This window comes from Dasypus novemcinctus, chromosome 8 (genome assembly GCF_030445035.2).
Source record: "Dasypus novemcinctus isolate mDasNov1 chromosome 8, mDasNov1.1.hap2, whole genome shotgun sequence".
Classification (NCBI taxonomy): domain Eukaryota; kingdom Metazoa; phylum Chordata; class Mammalia; order Cingulata; family Dasypodidae; genus Dasypus; species Dasypus novemcinctus.
This window is the reverse complement of record NC_080680.1, coordinates 123666929-123684031: the sequence shown is the minus strand read 5'-3', so window position 1 is coordinate 123684031 and position 17103 is coordinate 123666929. Positions and strand designations below refer to the sequence as shown.

At 57.3% G+C, this 17103-nt stretch overlaps 1 protein-coding gene across 1 annotated transcript in view; it reads right to left on the bottom strand.

The window, feature by feature from the left end:
- TBC1D2 (TBC1 domain family member 2) overlaps positions 1 to 17103 on the bottom strand; it is a 45218-nt gene extending 28115 nt beyond the window's left edge. The window contains exons 1-4 of the mRNA XM_004455796.5: positions 16691 to 17103; positions 13718 to 13847; positions 7552 to 7699; positions 1739 to 1872 (exon numbers count right to left, since the gene is read on the bottom strand). Of these exons, the coding sequence (XP_004455853.2) occupies positions 1739 to 1872; positions 7552 to 7699; positions 13718 to 13847; positions 16691 to 17038 (760 nt within the window). The 5' untranslated portion in view covers positions 17039 to 17103. The remainder of the gene's footprint in view (positions 1 to 1738; positions 1873 to 7551; positions 7700 to 13717; positions 13848 to 16690) is intronic.

Sequence of the window (17103 nt, the reverse complement as noted above, 5' to 3'; positions counted from 1 at the left end):
TACAGACAGGAGACTGGACATGGCAGGAGAAGCCAGAGGTGGAGGCCAGAGGAGACAGATGTCCCCATGTGATGGGGCAGAGTCCCAGCTGCCACCAGAGCACTACACCCGGGAGAAGGTGCAGCCTGGCGAGACCCTGACTTGGGACGGCCTGCCCTCCAGAGCCGCGCGCTCAGACGGCTGTGGTGTAAGCCAGGCAGCGCCGGTGGAGCGCGCCGGGCGGCTCCGGTAGCAGGGGCGAGCGGCCAGCACCTGCCTTCTGGAGGCCCTGGCAGGCCAAGTGCTCCTGAGTCTGTCCTATTCCTCCAGCAGGTCAGAGGAACCAGGGATGGCTGCGCCTGGCTGTGAGCAAGAACAGAGAAGCCAGCTGGGCTGCACGAAGCAGCCCGCCGCCCTCGGCGAGGGCAGCCCTTCTTGCTCTTCCAGGTCACGGGGTCCGGGGCCAGGAGGGCGGCCGGTGAACCCTCCTGCCCTCTGGAAGCACCGCTGTCCACTGACCCTGAGGCGGCAGGGTGGGGGACCGCTGTGCCCATGGGACGTGGGTAGGGCCGAGCAGGGTGGGGGGATAGGGTGCAGAGAGACCCAGCCCCCCACCCCTGCCTCAACCCCGCCTTCTGCAGTGCTGGATGTTACACTTGGGGGACGAGGGGATGAGGCGACGTGGCAACAAAGCAGTTTATAAAACCTCTGATCTAGGACGTGGGGCTTCAGGCGGTGGTGTGGGGCCAGTCTTCCCGGCCCGAGTCCTGGTCCTGCCACCTGTGTGTGGCTGGAAGCAAGTCCCTGCGCTCTCCCAGGCCTCGAGGATAATGGCAGCACCTACAGCTGTACGGAGCAAACAGGCTAATGCAGGTAAGGGAAGAAACCAGGGCGAAGCAGCACAGCTCACACGACTTCATCTCTAGGGAACAAGCGGAACAGGCAGGGCCAGACACAGAAAGTAGGGTGGTGGCCGCCCAGGACTGGGCAGGGTGGGGGTATTGAGGGGTGATGGCTAAATAGAATAAAAATGTTCCAAAATCGCACATGTCTGTGAATATACTGAAAGCCACTGAATTGCTGGCTTTAAATGGGTGACCTATGTGGCATATGGATTATGTCTCGATAAAGGCGTGACCAAATAAGCACTGCATGCGGCCTGGCACGGCAGCCCTGCTGTGCGAGCGGGCACTACATCCTCACCACCACCATCGAGACAGTGTGACCTGGTGGACTGGGCTCTGTGCCCTCCGGGCCCACAGGTGCTCTCCCAGGCCCACAGGTGCTGCTTCCAGGTTGACGTCTACACAGCCAGGGGTCCTCTCTGGTCATGAGATCCCCACAGTGCTGCCTTGGCCAGTTCTCTCCCACCTGTTCTGAGGGCACCAACGGCAGTTTCAAAGAAGCCGAACCCCTCATGGTGTGGGTCACTCACATTTTGTAGAGAAAATAATATTTAAGGTTATGTCATGCCAACAGATCAGAGGCTCTGCCTCTTCAGGAAGATCTGATTTTAATCACCCCAGAAGGATGTTTTAATAAGGGAGGTGGGGAGGGAGAAAAAGCCAAGATTTTCCTTTATTACGTCTAGAATCATTGCTACCAGACTATGGAAGCCCAGGAGCTGGGAGGAAGCAATGGGGAGTTTTATCTTGGACACATAATGCACAAATATGAATTTGCGGCAGGAGAGAGGGCACCTGCTCTGGCCCTGGGGTGCTGGTCTCTGAAGGCAGCTCAGAACCGGGCAGCGGCTCACCTGGGGTGCTGGGGTCAGGGGGCGTGGGCTGCTCCTCCCTCCGGGGCTCCCCGCCCTGTGCGGAATCCTCCTCTTGAGGCCGGTGGCCTGCTCCTTGGGCGTGCTTGTTGCCACGGATGTTACACATTGTGTTTCTGGAAGAACAGACAGAGGCGCGTGAGGCCGGCGGCAGGCCTGACCGGGCAGTCGGCTCAGCGGCCAGCGCCCCCTTGGCCGTCCCAGCCACGCTGGAGCTCAGGCCTACACCCACGTACCCCATTACCCTGCCTGGCTTCCAGACTCGTCACCTCCTGATGCCTCCCGCCGCGGCACGCCACCCCTCGCCTTGCTGTTCTGCATTTTCCCACTGCGTTGCCCCCTTCTGCACGCTACGCTGCTTGTAAGCAACACTGCTTGGCCCCCACCCCCACACACTGCTGGAGGATAAGCTCCGAGCGGGCAATGCTTGTGCTCACGGAGGTCTCGCGCGTGCTTAGACCAGGCCTGGCGCACAGAAACAGAAGGTGCTTAATGCATTAAGTGGTGAGTGAATGTTGAATGGACTTGCCCAACTAACTCTCCTGCAGCAGTCATCTGGCTTGTAACCACCTGGTTCAAACACCCTCAGAGGCTCCCGACTTCTGCTGAGCAAAGTTCTAAACACCTCTGCTTGGCCGCCTCCTCCCTGGCTCCTTCCCTGCTCAGATTTGTTCCCTCTCAGCCCCACAGGCGCTTGCTGCGCTTCATGTCTGGGCCACCCCTCGGTCTAGGCTGAAGCCATGTCCCTAAGAACTGGGCACTACCTGCGGGCCTGCTGGCACCTGGCACTGAGCAGCGTGTGCCCACAGCATAGGCTCAATATGTTTGATTTGCAGGAAGAACTAGGCAGCGCCAAGGGCTGGCCTCAGACCACTGACCACAGAGAAACTGCTGATGAGCCAGGAATTAAATGGGGCTTTCCTTTGTAAAAGGATCTAAGAGGACAGACTCCAAAATTAATAACAGGGAAGAGAAAATGACTCAGTGTGCTCACTAGGGCTGGGCTTTTCAAGCCCAGGTTGCGGCCTTTGGTGGCAGGTGAAGTCAGATCAGTATCGTGGCCAGCATTTAAAAAATGAACCAGATGTCAGTGCCACCTCACCTAGGAAGGGTTGGTATCGTTTATAAATTACATGTCTGTGCACTGAGCTGTGAAATTAAAATTATTTCTTACTGTGGTTGTGGTCAGAACAGTCTGGAAAGCTCAGAGGGCGTCTACATCAAGGGCAGCAGGAGTGGTCAGGAAGAGGCCCTGGGGAAGAGGATTTGACTCAACTGACAGAGTGTCCGCCTACCACATGGGAGGTCCAGGGTTCAAACCCAGGGCCTCCTGACCTGTGTGGAGCTGGCCCACACGTAGTGCTGATGCGCAAGGAGTGCCGTGCCATGCAGGGGTGTCCCCTGCCTAAGGGAGCCCCACGTGCAAGCAGTGTGCCCCGCATGGAGAGCCACCCCGTGCAAAAAGATGCCTGCCCAGGAGTGGCACCGCACACACGAAGAGCTGGCACAGCAAGATGGCACAACAAAAAAGAAACACAGATTCCCGGTGTCATGAATGCAAGCAGACACAGAAGAACATACAGTGAACGGACACAGAGAGCAGACAACGGGGGGTGGGGGGGGTGGGGAGAAGGGGAGAGAAATTTAAAAATAAATAAATTTGGAAAGAAAAAAAAAAGAACAGACTCTGGCACCCATCGGCCTGTGACGAACCCTGGCTGTGGCACTCAATCCCGTGTGTGACGCTACCCTGGTAACCTGAGCAATATGGTGGGTGTGACCCAGGAAAACCCTCACTCCACAAACACACAGGTGCTGGAAAAGCGCAAAACATACTTTTTAAATGCCCTGCTGGACTCCTAGGAAAGGAGGGGAAAATCTCTAGGGACCGGGAAGCAGCTGTGGCTCAATCATCTGGGCTCCCATCTACCACATGGGACGTCCTAGGTTCACGTCCCGGGGCCTCCTTGTGAAGGCAGGCTTGCCCACACGCTGCGGAGAGCCACTGGCCCTGGGCACCGCAGAGCGCCGACTCAGCAAGGTGACGCAACAAAAAGGGAGACAAGCAAAACCGCAGAAGAGCGCGCAGCAAATGGACACAGAGAGCAGACAGCAAGCAAGTCACGGGGGGGGAATAAATAAAAATGAAAATACAGACACAGAAGAACACACAGCAAGTGGACACAGAGAGCAGATAGCAAGCAAAAAAAAAGCCACAAAGGCGGGGGGGTGGGGGAGTGGCGTAAAAAAAAATCTCTGGGGACCAATGACGACACAGGACGTGAAACTCAGAGGGGAGGATGGAGGAAGACATTGCGTGGCTCAGATTCCTGTTGCGCAAACACCCACTCCTCTGCTTTCTGTCACAAGGAGAGCACAGCTCAGTACCTAAGGGTCCATGGGAGGCGACGGACACATGGGGTCGACCTAGATCCCACCTGCGGTGTGGGGCCAAGTCCAGGTGAACCTCGCACAGCCCGGCTGTCCCCAGAGTGTGAGAAATAAAGGCCTGCTGGCACACGACGCTGATTTTGAAGCGTTACTGTGGTGGACGCGAGCCTGCCCAGGGATCAAACTGCATGGAGCCTATGGCCCTGGCTACAAGGAGGACAGAAAACAAGGCCTTGAGCCCACAGGAAGTGAGGCGCTGGAGTCCAAAGCGCTACACAAAGCTGGGACTCTTGAAGCTCCATGTCCTCTGAGAACAGGTAGGAGGAAAAAAACATGACAAAAAAACATGCCTGCTGACAAAATTAACACCAGAAAATTCTAGGTGGAAGCTCTGGTTATCTAACAAAAAAAAAAGTCTCCCCTTGAAAATCTGAAACCACAGACCTGCCCTCATGTGTGTTTGCGCTTCCATTTCTAGGAAATCTTAAGCCAAGATATTATATTAAAATGGCCCCAGGTTGGCCACAACCCTGGGGTGACCCAAAATCTCCAAATTGGGAAACATCCTCAACCCACATCCCTCAGGAGCCTCACAAGTGAAGATCAACAAAAGAGGACTGCACAATAAAAAAATCACTGAACCCACCAGGGAACGAGCCACCATGAAGGAAAGAAAGGAAAACAGCAAGCGGTATAATTAGTTCCCCAAGGACTTCAAGAATAGAAATGATCAGATACTGGCTATAAAATAGCTAAATTAAATTGAGAAACAAAACACAAAATGACAGAATGAGGATATAAAAATAACTAGGTAGCTTTGAAAAAGAATCAAATAGAATTCTTAGAAATGTAGAATATAATAACTGGAACATAAAATTCAGTGGATGGTTGGACAGATTAGACACAGCTAGTGGGAAAACCCAGTTCCCTGAAGATAGAGCTGAATGAATGACCCAGCATCCAGCAAAGAGTCAAAGACAGAAAACAGGACAGAGATTAAGAGCCCATGGAGAGGAGAAGAGTCCACGCAATACTTTTCCGTGTTCGTAAGAATCACCAGATCACATAAAAAAAAGACAACCCCAGAGAGGTTACGATGTATGCCTACGATTTCTTCTGAGAGTTTTTGTAGTTATAGACTCTAACAGCTGCTCATAGTGTCCCCTGGTTTATGTACGTAAAGGTTTGTAGTAATGTTCCCTTTAAGTAAATGACTCCTCTTTTTTCTTGGTTGGTCTGGCTAAAGATTTGTCAGTTTTGTTGACCTTTTCAAAGAGCCAAATTTCATCTGAGATTTATTTTTGAAATGAAATCCAGCTTTTTGGCTCTGCTGGGTCCAGAGGAGGGACAGAATGAGATACACTTTCATGGACAGTACAGCTGACCGGGGGAGGGCACCCAATCGGGTAAATTCGGGGAGGACACTGGAACTCGGCTCTCCTGACGCCTCCTTGCGCTGTGCTCCCAGGCTCCTTTTGCTGTTATCACCAGGGTCCGGCTGTCAGGAGCCCCTGCCCCTGTGAGACGGCTCCCCCTTCCTGGTCCTCATTTTCCCCATCTGACATCCTGGGGGTGGTGGCCGTAGTGAGAGAACGACTATGAGTCTACTACTTCCTCAGCATCACTTTGTGGGGGTCCTGCCTGGGCTGAGCCCGTTACAGGGAGCAGAACCGCAGTAACCCCACAGTGTCCCGGGTGGGGTACCCCCAAGCAGACCATGCTTGGGAGAGGAATCTCTCACCCTCTCCTGGAGCAATTCCTAGACCATTTTCCATGGGCTCGTGTCCTGGCCAGCACGGAGGGGTCATAACACCTTTTCTGGGCAGCATCTTGGGCAAGCCCCTTGGGCCTCAGTTTCCTCATCTGTAAGTGGGGGTGATGACTGTAGGACAGTACACGGCAACGGGCCCCTGCCCGGGGAGGCTCTAAGCTGGACATTCGACATGCACTCGCCTGTTTGCTCCTCCGACACCCCAGTGGAGGAGGGACTACTGTCGGCCCTCTCTGGTGCAGTGGAGGACCGGGCTTCCCAGGCCGGTCACCATGCCCAAAGCTGGGCGCCAAGGTGGGGGGCTGAGCTTCCGGACTGGACGCCTGACCGAACCCCAGCGTGACGGCACCTCGCAGGTCTGTCCAGACAATGTGGTGTGAGCTGCAGTATCCGGTGCAGGCTCAGGAAGCTCCTTCTCCCCCTCCACCCCCCCAGCCTGAGCTGCGCTGGAGGCTGAGCTAAGAGGAAGTCTTGGGACCAGCCAGGGCGTGGGGCAGGGGACAGAGGCAGCTCTGCCCTCCCAAGCTCCCTGGGGGGCTCGGCAGGCAGCCCGGGCCCTTCTTGAGTGCCGCTGCCCTGCTTGCGTTCTCTGGGGGCTGTGACAAGTGACAGGAAGGAAGTGACTGGGCGACCCGCCTGCACTGCCTCTCCTGCTCTCTGCATTTTCTCTGTTCCACTGCTCCTGGTGGATGCCCGGGGAGGCACCCTGGGACCAGTAGCGCCCAGCACCTTGCTCCCCGCTGACCACTCGCTCTCCCCACTCCCCGAGGGACTATGCCCTGCAGGGGGTCCAGCTACACCCACCCACCCTTCCCTCCAGCCCAGCTCTCCCTCCTGGCTTCTGGGTCCCTTTGTCCCATGCCGGGGGTCAGCTCTGCCCCGGCCTGCAGGCCCCACACTCCAGGGTGCTATTCCAGTTTGACCAAGGCCCACACAGAAACCAAGCGCCCAGCCAGGGTCAGTGCCAGGCATGGTGTGAGCTCCCTGCAGCTCCCAACCCCTCAGCTACAGCAGCGGCAGCAGCGAAGGTTTATCACGAGCCTCCGCTGGCTCATTTAGCCCCCACACTAACCTTCTAAGGCCCGTATGTCCTATTTCCCCTTACCAAGAAGGGACCCGTGGCCCTGGGCAATCCGGCCCCTTGCTGCCGGGGTCCAGCTGGCGACAGCCGGTCGCAGGACGCAAACCCTGGCAGTCTGGTGCCAAGACCCAGGCTTATGACCTCCGGCCGCCACTGCCACTCCCTTACAAACTCTTCCCAGCCGAGCATGCCGTGGGAAGAGGTGTACATCACCCACTAGTAAATGCAAAAGCGCGCAATAAACTGCATGTGCTCAAACTGGACAACTTGCTGACCACCACGGGACACCCAGGAAGCCCGGCTGTGTACACATGTACAGGGAAAATACGAGCACAGAGACGGCCCAGTGTGCTTATGGGGTGAGAGGAGGGTGGGCGCTTTAAAACTCATTCTATCCTTTGAGATGAATCTAATGACCCACAAGGAACATGCACTATTATTGGAACAGCAAATACCATGTTCTAAAGTGATGGTGTGACAAATCGAAGACAAGGCTCCCAGGCCCAGCTCCAGTGGCAGGGAAGGATGGGCTGCTTGCAGCCTGGCACTTACTGTATTTCAGTCCCCAGGTGCTTGAGGGAAATATTCTGCAGGGCCAAGGGCAAGGTGGGGACCGGCTGCGAGGCAGCGGCCACGCCCACGAGTCCTGTGGGCGTTTTCACGGGGCACAGGAACTCCTCCAGCTCCGCCTCCTCTTGCTCTGGGGAATAAGGAAAGGGAATCAGTCCACCCTGGTTACTGGGTTACTGTGCTGGGAAGACTGGGCGGGGGCGGAGGTGGTGGGAGCAGGGGATCTGGGAGCAAGCCTCCCTGGCAGGTCGGCAGCTGAAGAGGCGCGTGAGCCTCCCAAAGTCCCGGAGCCCATAGAGGAGGCGTATGGGGCAGACTGCCTGGAAGTCCTTAGAAACGTGGGGCCCTGCAGCTGCTCCGTCGGGACCCAGCTTCCTGTGCCAAGAGGACCCACCCAGCGCTGACTGGCACAGCCTCAAACCGGAAATAACCTGAAGAGCTAAACACCTGGGCACTGGGCAAATAACCCATAATGCTTCTCACACTGACATACGTTTAAGAACATGGGGAGGGTGGCTGGGCTATAATGTTAAGTAGAAAATCCAGAAAAAAAAATTGGAACTATAGCATGCTCTTGATGGTATGGAAAAAGTCTCAGAAATATACTCCACCGTCTTCAGAATGGACCAATGGTTTACAAGTGAGCAGGTGTGTTTAATTTTACTATTTGCCTACAAAAAACATGGGCTACTTTTATAAATATAAAATATTGTTTGCCAAAAATAATGTTTTTAAAAAGATTTCATAACACAGAAATGTCAGAGTTACAATATTGACTATCAAAAAGCAAAGTAGGACTTTCTGTATTATTTATTAAATGATCCCAAATAGGTTTTTCAAGAAAAAGGGGTGTAACAGTGTCTGTCTCCTGGTGACGGGATTATGGGTCATTTCCCTTTTTCTCCTTTCCTGTGTTTCCTGAAGGTGCCACCTTCACGGTGATTCCTATACAAAAGGAACTCCAAGGTGTGGCATGCTAAGGAAGGTGTCCAGGCCCAGGGAAGGAAGCACTGCGTGAGGCACGGCGGGGAGGGGGGCGGTATTTAGAAGTTAGTTTCGAGTGTTTGAAAAAGCAGGAAAGAACCAGGGCCTCTCGTGGGATGGAGCAGTTTTTATTACACAGCCCCTGAGCTTAGAGAGGCCGAAGAATTCAGGGAAGGGGAGATTTATTTTACACTCCTTCTGCCAAAGGGGGAGGCAAGAGCATTAAACACAGGGTGAGGGGCAGTGCGCTGCTCGGGAGAGTAAACCTTCAACAGCCGGCAATGCATTTGCTAATTCCCAATGGGCAGCAGCAGACCTTTGAGTTCCTCTCTGACAATTAAGGACCTTGGGCTTTAGGGTGGGGCTGGAGAGGACGATCGGTCAAGCTGCGCTCCCTGCACAGCTGGGAGCACCAGGGAGGCAGATTCTTTCCAGCTGGAATCCGGAAAGACTGCCTGGAGGAGGGGCCCTGGAGGCCAGAGATGATTCAGACCTGGAGGGGGGGGAGGTCTCAGAAGGGCCTGTAAGTACTGGAAACAGCAAGGGGTCCCGGCCCCACACTGAGGGTGCAGGGGGGACCACAGGGGACGGGGCTGGGGGAGACAAGGGGCGGCTCTCTCCTGGCTGGAAATGCAGCACCCCCAGGGCCTGTGCAGGAGCCGAGCTTCTGGAAACCGGAAGGCATGCTGCAGCCCGTCTCCTTCCCGGCTGGTGCAAGGATTAAAGGGGAAAGGTATGCAAAGGTGTGTAGAGAGCCTGAAAGCTCCACCTTTCAAACAAGCCCCCAGTCCAGCCCCGTCCAGCCAGGCTGCCAGCTTGCTAGTCCCGGTAAGAGCCTCTTGTTTTTCAAAACGTTCACCAACTTTATTCTCCCTTATTCAGGAAAACAGGAAACTACCATTTGTCTAAGACATTAACGTCTTAGCAAGCACTTTGCTAACGGCCACCATCTGTCTTCCTCCAACGTCCCCCGAGCCCTAGATGTGCCCACAGGCCACGCCCAGGTAAGTCTTAGTGGTAAGGGTCACTGCTGGTTGGGTCTGGCAACAAGGAAACAGCAGCACAGAGAGGGTGTGCTCACAGCTGAGGTCACACAGCTGGCAGGCAGCACAGCCACGCATAAAAGCAGCCCCTCGTGAGGCAGGACAGAAGAGGGGCCTGAGGAGGAGAGGCAGAAAACCTAATCAATTTCCACGCAACCACCAGCCAGTAGAAAAACTGAAACAGCATCTTGCGGGGCTCCCACAGGCACATTATCAGGGGGCAGCTGGTAGCATACACCCAGCTCCTGCGGAAGTGGCCCCGGCAGTTTGTGCCTGCTGACATGAACGAACAAGCTATGGGAATGCATCCTACAGCATCCACCCAGCAGTAAAAAAGGAAGTTCCCACAGCACCCAGCTTTCATAGCCCCTCGTGTGTAACTCCCAGCTGGGCTCCAGAGCAATAGCCAGAAGCCGGTCGCCACTGGACAACAACCCCGAACCCCCAAGAGAATCAAACCACCCAACAGTTTCCCTGCTTTGTCTCAAATACGCCAATCAGCACAGACCCTGGAGTCCTGTACCCCCACCCGTAAATCAGGGGACCCAGGACAGAACTTTGCATCTCTCTCCCTTAAGAATGCCCACCCCACGCCTGAGGATGTACTTCTGTTTTCTCTTGCTTTACCCCCCAATAAATTCTCTGCTTGCCTCATTATTTTGTGGCTCTTCCTTGAATTCTTTCACACAATGAAGTCAAGAACCTCGACACTGGCTCCAGGAACACTCGCTTCTGCTTTTCCCACAAAGCCTGGCGAATCAGCATGGCCTTTGTAACGTGTATGGTCCCAGGAAGGTGAAAGCTCCCAGAGCAGGGGTGTCCTAGGAGGGAGGTGTCCAAGGCGGGAGCGGGCAGCACACGGTGGAAGCGCTGCACTTCTGAGAGGAAAGAACTGACCAGCCAGGGCTCTGGTCTGGGGCCCGGGGCCACCACCAGAGGCGCCCTCAGTGAGGTGGCGCTCAAAGGGCTTTCAGCTGCATTTGTTCTCGAGTCTCCTTCTGCCTGAGCCCTAGGGGCTACCCCATTGCTGGAAAGAAGTCATGGCCGAGAAAAAAAAGGGCCAGGAAGCCACTGCTTCCCCGAGGGCCCTGGACACATGGCCGGCTGCCTCCTCCGTTGTGGAATGGGCAAGTGAATCTGCAGGCCCGAGTTCAGATTTCAGCTCTGACATTTTCTTGTCTTGGTCTCTGTAAGCCTGTTTCTTCTTCTGTAAAATGGGACTAATGCAACCTCCTAAGACTGTTGTGAGGATTAATTAAGATAATGCAGGTAAGCTGAGGCAACAAGGCCAGCAAACGGAATGCAGAGTTTTGTGGTGATCTCCATGTACAAAAGTCCTTTGTAAACTTTGCAAACGGGCCATTATTATCCTTATTAACCTCTCGGCTTCCCCCGATCCTTGCTGGCTCCCACGGAAGGCAATGCTTAGGTGAAGAACAAACCTGAAGGCTGTGGAGAGAAGGCCCGTGGATTGCTCAAGGGCAGTCACAGGACACTTCTCACAAGATGGAGTCAGAAGTGGGTCAAGAGGCTTACACGGCTCAGGAGCCGCCCTGCTTCCTCCCAGGAAGGGCGGGAACCGCTGAGGAGGGCAGCCGTGAGCTCTAGGGCTCTCTGGAAGGTTCACTGCAGGCCGTGGCGCCTGGGAGAGGGCGGCCAGCTGAGGGCTAGGAAAGGCTGAGTGAGGAGAAGCTCCCTTTCCTGCTTCTCCTCGGAAGAACAGCGCCAGGGCCACCGACAGCCATGTCCCCCTGTGCCCGGAGCAGGGACTGGTCCAGAAGAGGCCCGGGTGTATGGTGACCTGAACCCCCAGAATGAAGAAAGCTGGGGAACAGTTCACCACGGCAGGAGTTCTGGGACGGAAGGCTTCTCACTGCTTTTGTCTGAGGGGACCTCGGCAGCTGCACCCCCTCGGGTTGCAACTGTCTGCACGGCCGGGTGGTTTGGCTCCCGGGCCGAAGGGGACCGAGGTGGAGTGGCTGTGCAGAAGCAAAGCATGAAGACACCCAAAAGGTTCCCCGAAGAAATCCGTGGAGACGCTTGTTAACAATAAAAGCAACGATTACTGTAGCAGCAATTGTGTACATACACGAGTGTGCATGCACATGTGTGCACATGCCCGTAAACACACGCACAAGGAAGAACACTACGCGGCCCCTGCCGTGGACTGGGGTCCTCCCGCGGGCCTGGCATAAGGGTTTTCCAAGCCCTCCCTCATTCCGCAATCCAGTTCCACGCACTGACTGACATGCTCACTCAACAAACAGCCAACGTGCCAGGCAGGGCACCAGGACCTGGGGACAAAGGCTCCCCGCCTTGAGGAGCTAGTGGGCAGGGACAGAAGAGACACAGACGAGGACAGAGATGGAATGAGCTGGGCCCTCCTTGTAAGAGACGTCTGGACAGTGTCGAGGCCCACGGAGAGTCCAGCTCAGCTACCAAAATCCTAGAAGGCTTCCAGAGGAGGCGACGGTGAAACTTAGAATAAGCAGGAATTTGCCAGCAAAGAGAAGAAGGAGCAGAGAACCATCTGGTGCTGCTGAAGTGCAAAGTGCAAGGTGGGGAGGCCAAGGCCAGATGGGGAAGGATGAGCCCTGAGGGCAGCTAAGCAGCCAGGACCCAGGCTGGAGGGGCTGGCGGGTCAGGCTTTCACCTGGAAAACTCCTTCTGGCTGCTAGGGAGAGTGGGCTGGAGGGGCAGGCCTGGAAGCAGGGACGCCCCAGAGGAGGCTGCTGTGATTTCCCGCTGAGAGATGCGGCACTACGGGGTGAACTGTGCCTCTCCCCAAAGATACACTGAAGTCCCAGCCTTCCCCCAACCCGCTGCCCCCCACGTCTTCAGAACGTGACCTTATTTGCAAACAGCGTCTCGCAGATGTAATCACTGAAGTCAGGATGAGGCCACACTGCGGTAGGTGGGCCTTTAGCCCAATAACAGGTGTCCTTACAAGAAGAGCAGACAGAGACACAGGAGAGAGGCGGGAGGAGGGCTGCAGGGCCGCGGCCACGAGCCAGGGGCATGGAGGATGGCCGGGAGCCAGCAGGAGCGGAAGCCTCCCGCCTGTAGGGGCTGGGCCCTGCCCACACCTGGAGTGAGACTCCTGCCCCAGAAACGTGAGAGAAGGAAGAGCTGCCGTGAAAAGCCCCCCAGTCCGCAGTCTTTTGTTATAGCAGCCCCAGGACCCCGGGACGTGAGGCCTGAACCCGGGCGACGGCAGTGCCGAGTGGCCTGCGCCTGACGTGTGGGTCGGAGGGCCAAAACGGCTGGAGGCTGGCGGCTGACCAGCCTGGACGTGGAGGAGGAGGAAGGCGTGCAGCTGGCTCCAGCTGCTCCAGCTGCTCCAGCCACGGCGGGAAAGGGAAACCGGGGTGCGGGTGAGGAGAGTCAGGCAGATGAGCTCAGTTTGGGGCATACACCTGGACACAGGGGTCAGGGGCGCGGGGAGACGGCCTGGCACAGCCCCTTCTGCCCGTGTCAGCGGCGGGGTAGGCCCTCCAGCACTGCTGGGACCTCCCTCTCCAGGCACCCACAGAGGCCGCCGGGAGGGGGGTCGTCCCGATTCTAAAACCTGGCAGTCATACCTCGGGCTGCGGCAGAGGGGGGCTTGTGCTCTCCCAGGCTCCTCTATACTGGGATGTTCCAGGATTGGGGATCAAGCCACTTCCTTTATGGGGGGCAAAGTGCCTTATGGAACCACCAGGGAGAAAACCACTCATCTCCCAGGGCACACGTGCAAGACACAGCGGCAACAACCGCATTTCCTCGCTCACCCCCTCGCGGCAACCCTGCAGGGGCTTCTGGTCGTGGGACCTGCCCCGCAGACACTGTCGTCACAGCAGCCACGTTTACGAGCTCTGACAACCTGCCAGCCTTGTCTGGGTGTGGACTCACTGAATCCCCAAGGGAACCCCAAGGAGCAGGCGCCATCTATGATCCCCACGTCGCAGGAGCTCGGAAGGGTGAGCACCAGCCCTGAGCTCCCGCCCAGGCTGCCAGGCTCCCACCCTCCACGCTGCTGCCCCCAGGAAGCTGAGCCCATCCCCGCTCCCGGCCTCCTCAGCAGAGGGCTCCTCCCGCTCGCTCCCCCAGGAGGTGGGGGTGGGGGGGCAGCCCCTGAGTACCTAGCTGGAGGTGCAGGGCGGGCTCGTTCCCAGCGGGGGTGGCGGGTGGCACGGGTGGGCCACTGTGGAACTCCCAGCGCTTCATCTGCAGCTGCTGCAGCCAGTAGAGCATCAGTTGCTTGGAGGCGGCCTGAGAAGCACAAGGGTCAGCTATGGGGCCCAGGCCAGGAAGCAGGGAGGCTCTGGGACGAGGCAGCGGGAGCCAGGGCAGGTCATGGAGGCTGTCACCCCAGGGGGTGCCCCCCTCCCGAAACCCTGCGGCTTCCTGGCCACAGAGACCAAGGGCCCGGCCTGCCTTTAACTCTCTGGGCCTCAGTTTCTCACCCATTCTCTGGTGACAATGATGCCCACTTCCCAGAGAGGTTCTGAGGATGAAGGAGACAAGGGAAGCCAAGTGCCCGGCTCGGTGGCCACCACGCAGGGGGCCTGAGGCAAGGGTGAGCCTGGCTGCCACTCTGTAGGGATGTCCCTCCTGCCTCAGAGAGCTGCTGAAACCGGGGAGAGGAGCAGGGCCATCAGCCCTGTGACACAGCAGGGGCCTGCCAGCTGCTCCAGCGCTCACGACGGTGACGGCTGACGCTGACAGCTGGTCATCCATCCTGTGCTGAATGGGGCCACAGCCACGCCCACCCCTGACCTTGCTGGGCCCTCGGACTAGAGACATCAAATAAAGGGCTGCCCCCCACGAGCTGACGGTCGCCCCACAGGGTTCATTCAGGTGACAAGTGTCTGCCGAGCACCCGCTGTGCGTAAGGATTGTGCCAGGCACCGGGGACTCCGTGATGAGGCGTGTCCTCCGTCGTCTTGGGAGAACCTTCTGAAGGAGACATCACCTGGGCACCCATGGGCTCCCCGAGCTGGATCCCTCCCTCAGGGACCGATGTGTCCCCAGCCCCGGGGGTCCTCCTCTTACGCCGCTCAGGCAGCAGGGCCCCCACGGCCCTCCCTCCCCGCTCCCTCTGCCCTGGCGCAGCCCCCGCCTCTCCCCTCCAGCCCCTGCTCGCCAGCCTTGTGCCCAGCAGCCAGGCTGAGCTTTATAAACTTTCTCACCTCGCAGCGCTCTCCTGCTTGGAGCTCTAGGCACCTCCCACGGCCTACAGGACAAAGCCCGACTCTGGCCTCTGCCCCAGCTCCACCTCTCGCGCCCCCTCGCACCCCAGGCTCCCGGATTTGCCAAGGCGTTCCAGGCCGTGCCACACGGTCCTTGGGGGGGGGGCACTCTCTTTTTTGTCTGAGTCCCTCTTCCAGGCCCAGTGTGTCCCCTCTCTGGACAGCCTCTCGGACCTTCTTCTGTCACCATCCTTCTGTCCTATGGCCTGATGGTATCGCTACCGTTTTGCTACGTGTGTGCCTGTTTCCAGGCAGTCTCTCCCACAAAGACCTTCAGCTGTTTGGGGGCCAAGGGATGGGTCTGATTTGTCTTCCACTCCAGTGCCTAGTACAGGGCCTGACACACACGTGGATCCACGGAATAGCACAAACCAAGTGCTGGGAGTCTTGGGTGCATCCCTGAACCTGGGGGAGGAGGGAGCCGTGCACTACGTGATCTCTAAAGCGCCTTCCCAGGCCCAGAATTCCTGGTCCCCATTATTACCAGGCAGGCCCAGCCAGTAAAAGGGAAGTGAAACTGTGGTTACATCCAGGGGTTCAACGGACACCCGGATGACTGGAGGGGAGGGGGCCGTCTCCTGGCCTGACTCCTCTGCTGCCCACACGGCTCTGAGCCAAGCACTGTCTTTCCAACTAAGCACCGGGGCACCTCCACTTGACATGATCACTCTGTGAGCGTGTGTGTTCACCCAGCAAATATTTATGGAGCATCCACCTGGAGCCAGTCTCCATCTGAGCTGCTGGGATTAATCTACACATGGGTGCCTGTGATGGGTCAGATGGGCGAAGACCTCGTTTATTTATTTATTTATTTAATCCACCCCCCCCCCCCCGCCCCCGTTGTCTGTTCTCTGTGTCTATTTGCTGCATCTTGTTTCTTTGTCCGCTTCTGTCTGTGACCATCAGCAGCACAGGAAGTGTGGGCGGTGCCATTCCTGGGCAGGCTGCACTTTCTTTCAAGCAGGGCGGCTCTCCTTACGGCTGCACTCCTTGCGCGAGGGGCTCCCCTACGTGGGGGACACCCCTGCATGGCAGGGCACTCCTTGCGCGCATCAGCACTGCACATGGGCCAGCTGCACACGGGTCAGGGAGGCCCGGGGTTTGAACCGCGGACCTCCCATGTGGTAGACGGATGCCCTAACCACTGGGCCAAGTCCATTTCCCAAGACCTTGTTTAAATCTCACAAACTCCCTAGGTTCTGAGAGATGAAGTAACTTGCTGCTAGTAAGCAGCAGAAGTCGCCTATGAATCCCAGCCTGACCTCAAAGCCTTTCCACGGCTTCAGGCTTTCTCATTCGAGCATGAGGATAAAATAAAACTCAAGCTTCCTGCTGATGGGAGAACAGGCTTAGACATGCCGTGATGAAAAATGCAGGCTGATGACTGAAACCTAAGTGTTTTATCTTCCTAGTCCCTGCCATCACCTTCTCAGCATTCCCTTCTCTTGGCCAAAAGGTCAAGAAAAATGAACTGGAGTCAAGAGGGGCCACAGAGAGGCTGTGTGGTGAATGCTTCCATCCAAGTAAGAAAGCTCAAGTTCACCGTCACTCTCAACAGTAAAGCGTCACATAGCCCCGACAGGGGAAGACTTCGGGTTCAAGTGCGGGCTCATCTGCCACCCCCAGGTGTGTGACCTGGTACCCGTCGCTTCGACTCCCTGACTCAGTTTCTTGACCCACAAAACGGGTGCATCATCCCCGTCTGGCCTATTTCCCTGGAGGGTTGTGGGAACCCGAGGAGGACACGGGTGCGAAGCTCTGGGGACACGCCGGCAGCACTGCTCGGGTCGGTTTACTGCGACCACACGCCTCCCAGCCGCGCCCTGGGACCCAACCCCGGAGGCAGAGTGGACGACCACTGACCTTCAGGGTGATCACGCGGCTGGGCGTCTTGATTTCAAAAGTGCCCTCCTCGGCGTCCGCCTTGCAGTCAAAGACGGCGCCGGAGAGGTCGATGCTGTCCAAGGGGTTGGCGTCCTGCGCGGTCCGCGAGTAGTACAGGTGACACTTTCTCTCGTCGTAGAAGAACCAACGCGACTTCCAGCCCCGCATGGGCCCCTTACCGCCGAGCTTACTCAAATACCCGCACAGTTTCTTGGGCTCCGTCTCCGCCGGCGGCGACCCCTCGGGGCCCGGGGCCGAGCCGGCGCGCTCTTCGGGCCGGGGGCCGGTGGAGCTGGGCTCGGGGGGCTTCTCCTGGGCGCCCTCCATCCCCGCTCGCCCGAGGGGCGCTCGGACCCACGGCCGGAGACTCGACTGTCACCTCCCAGAGGGAG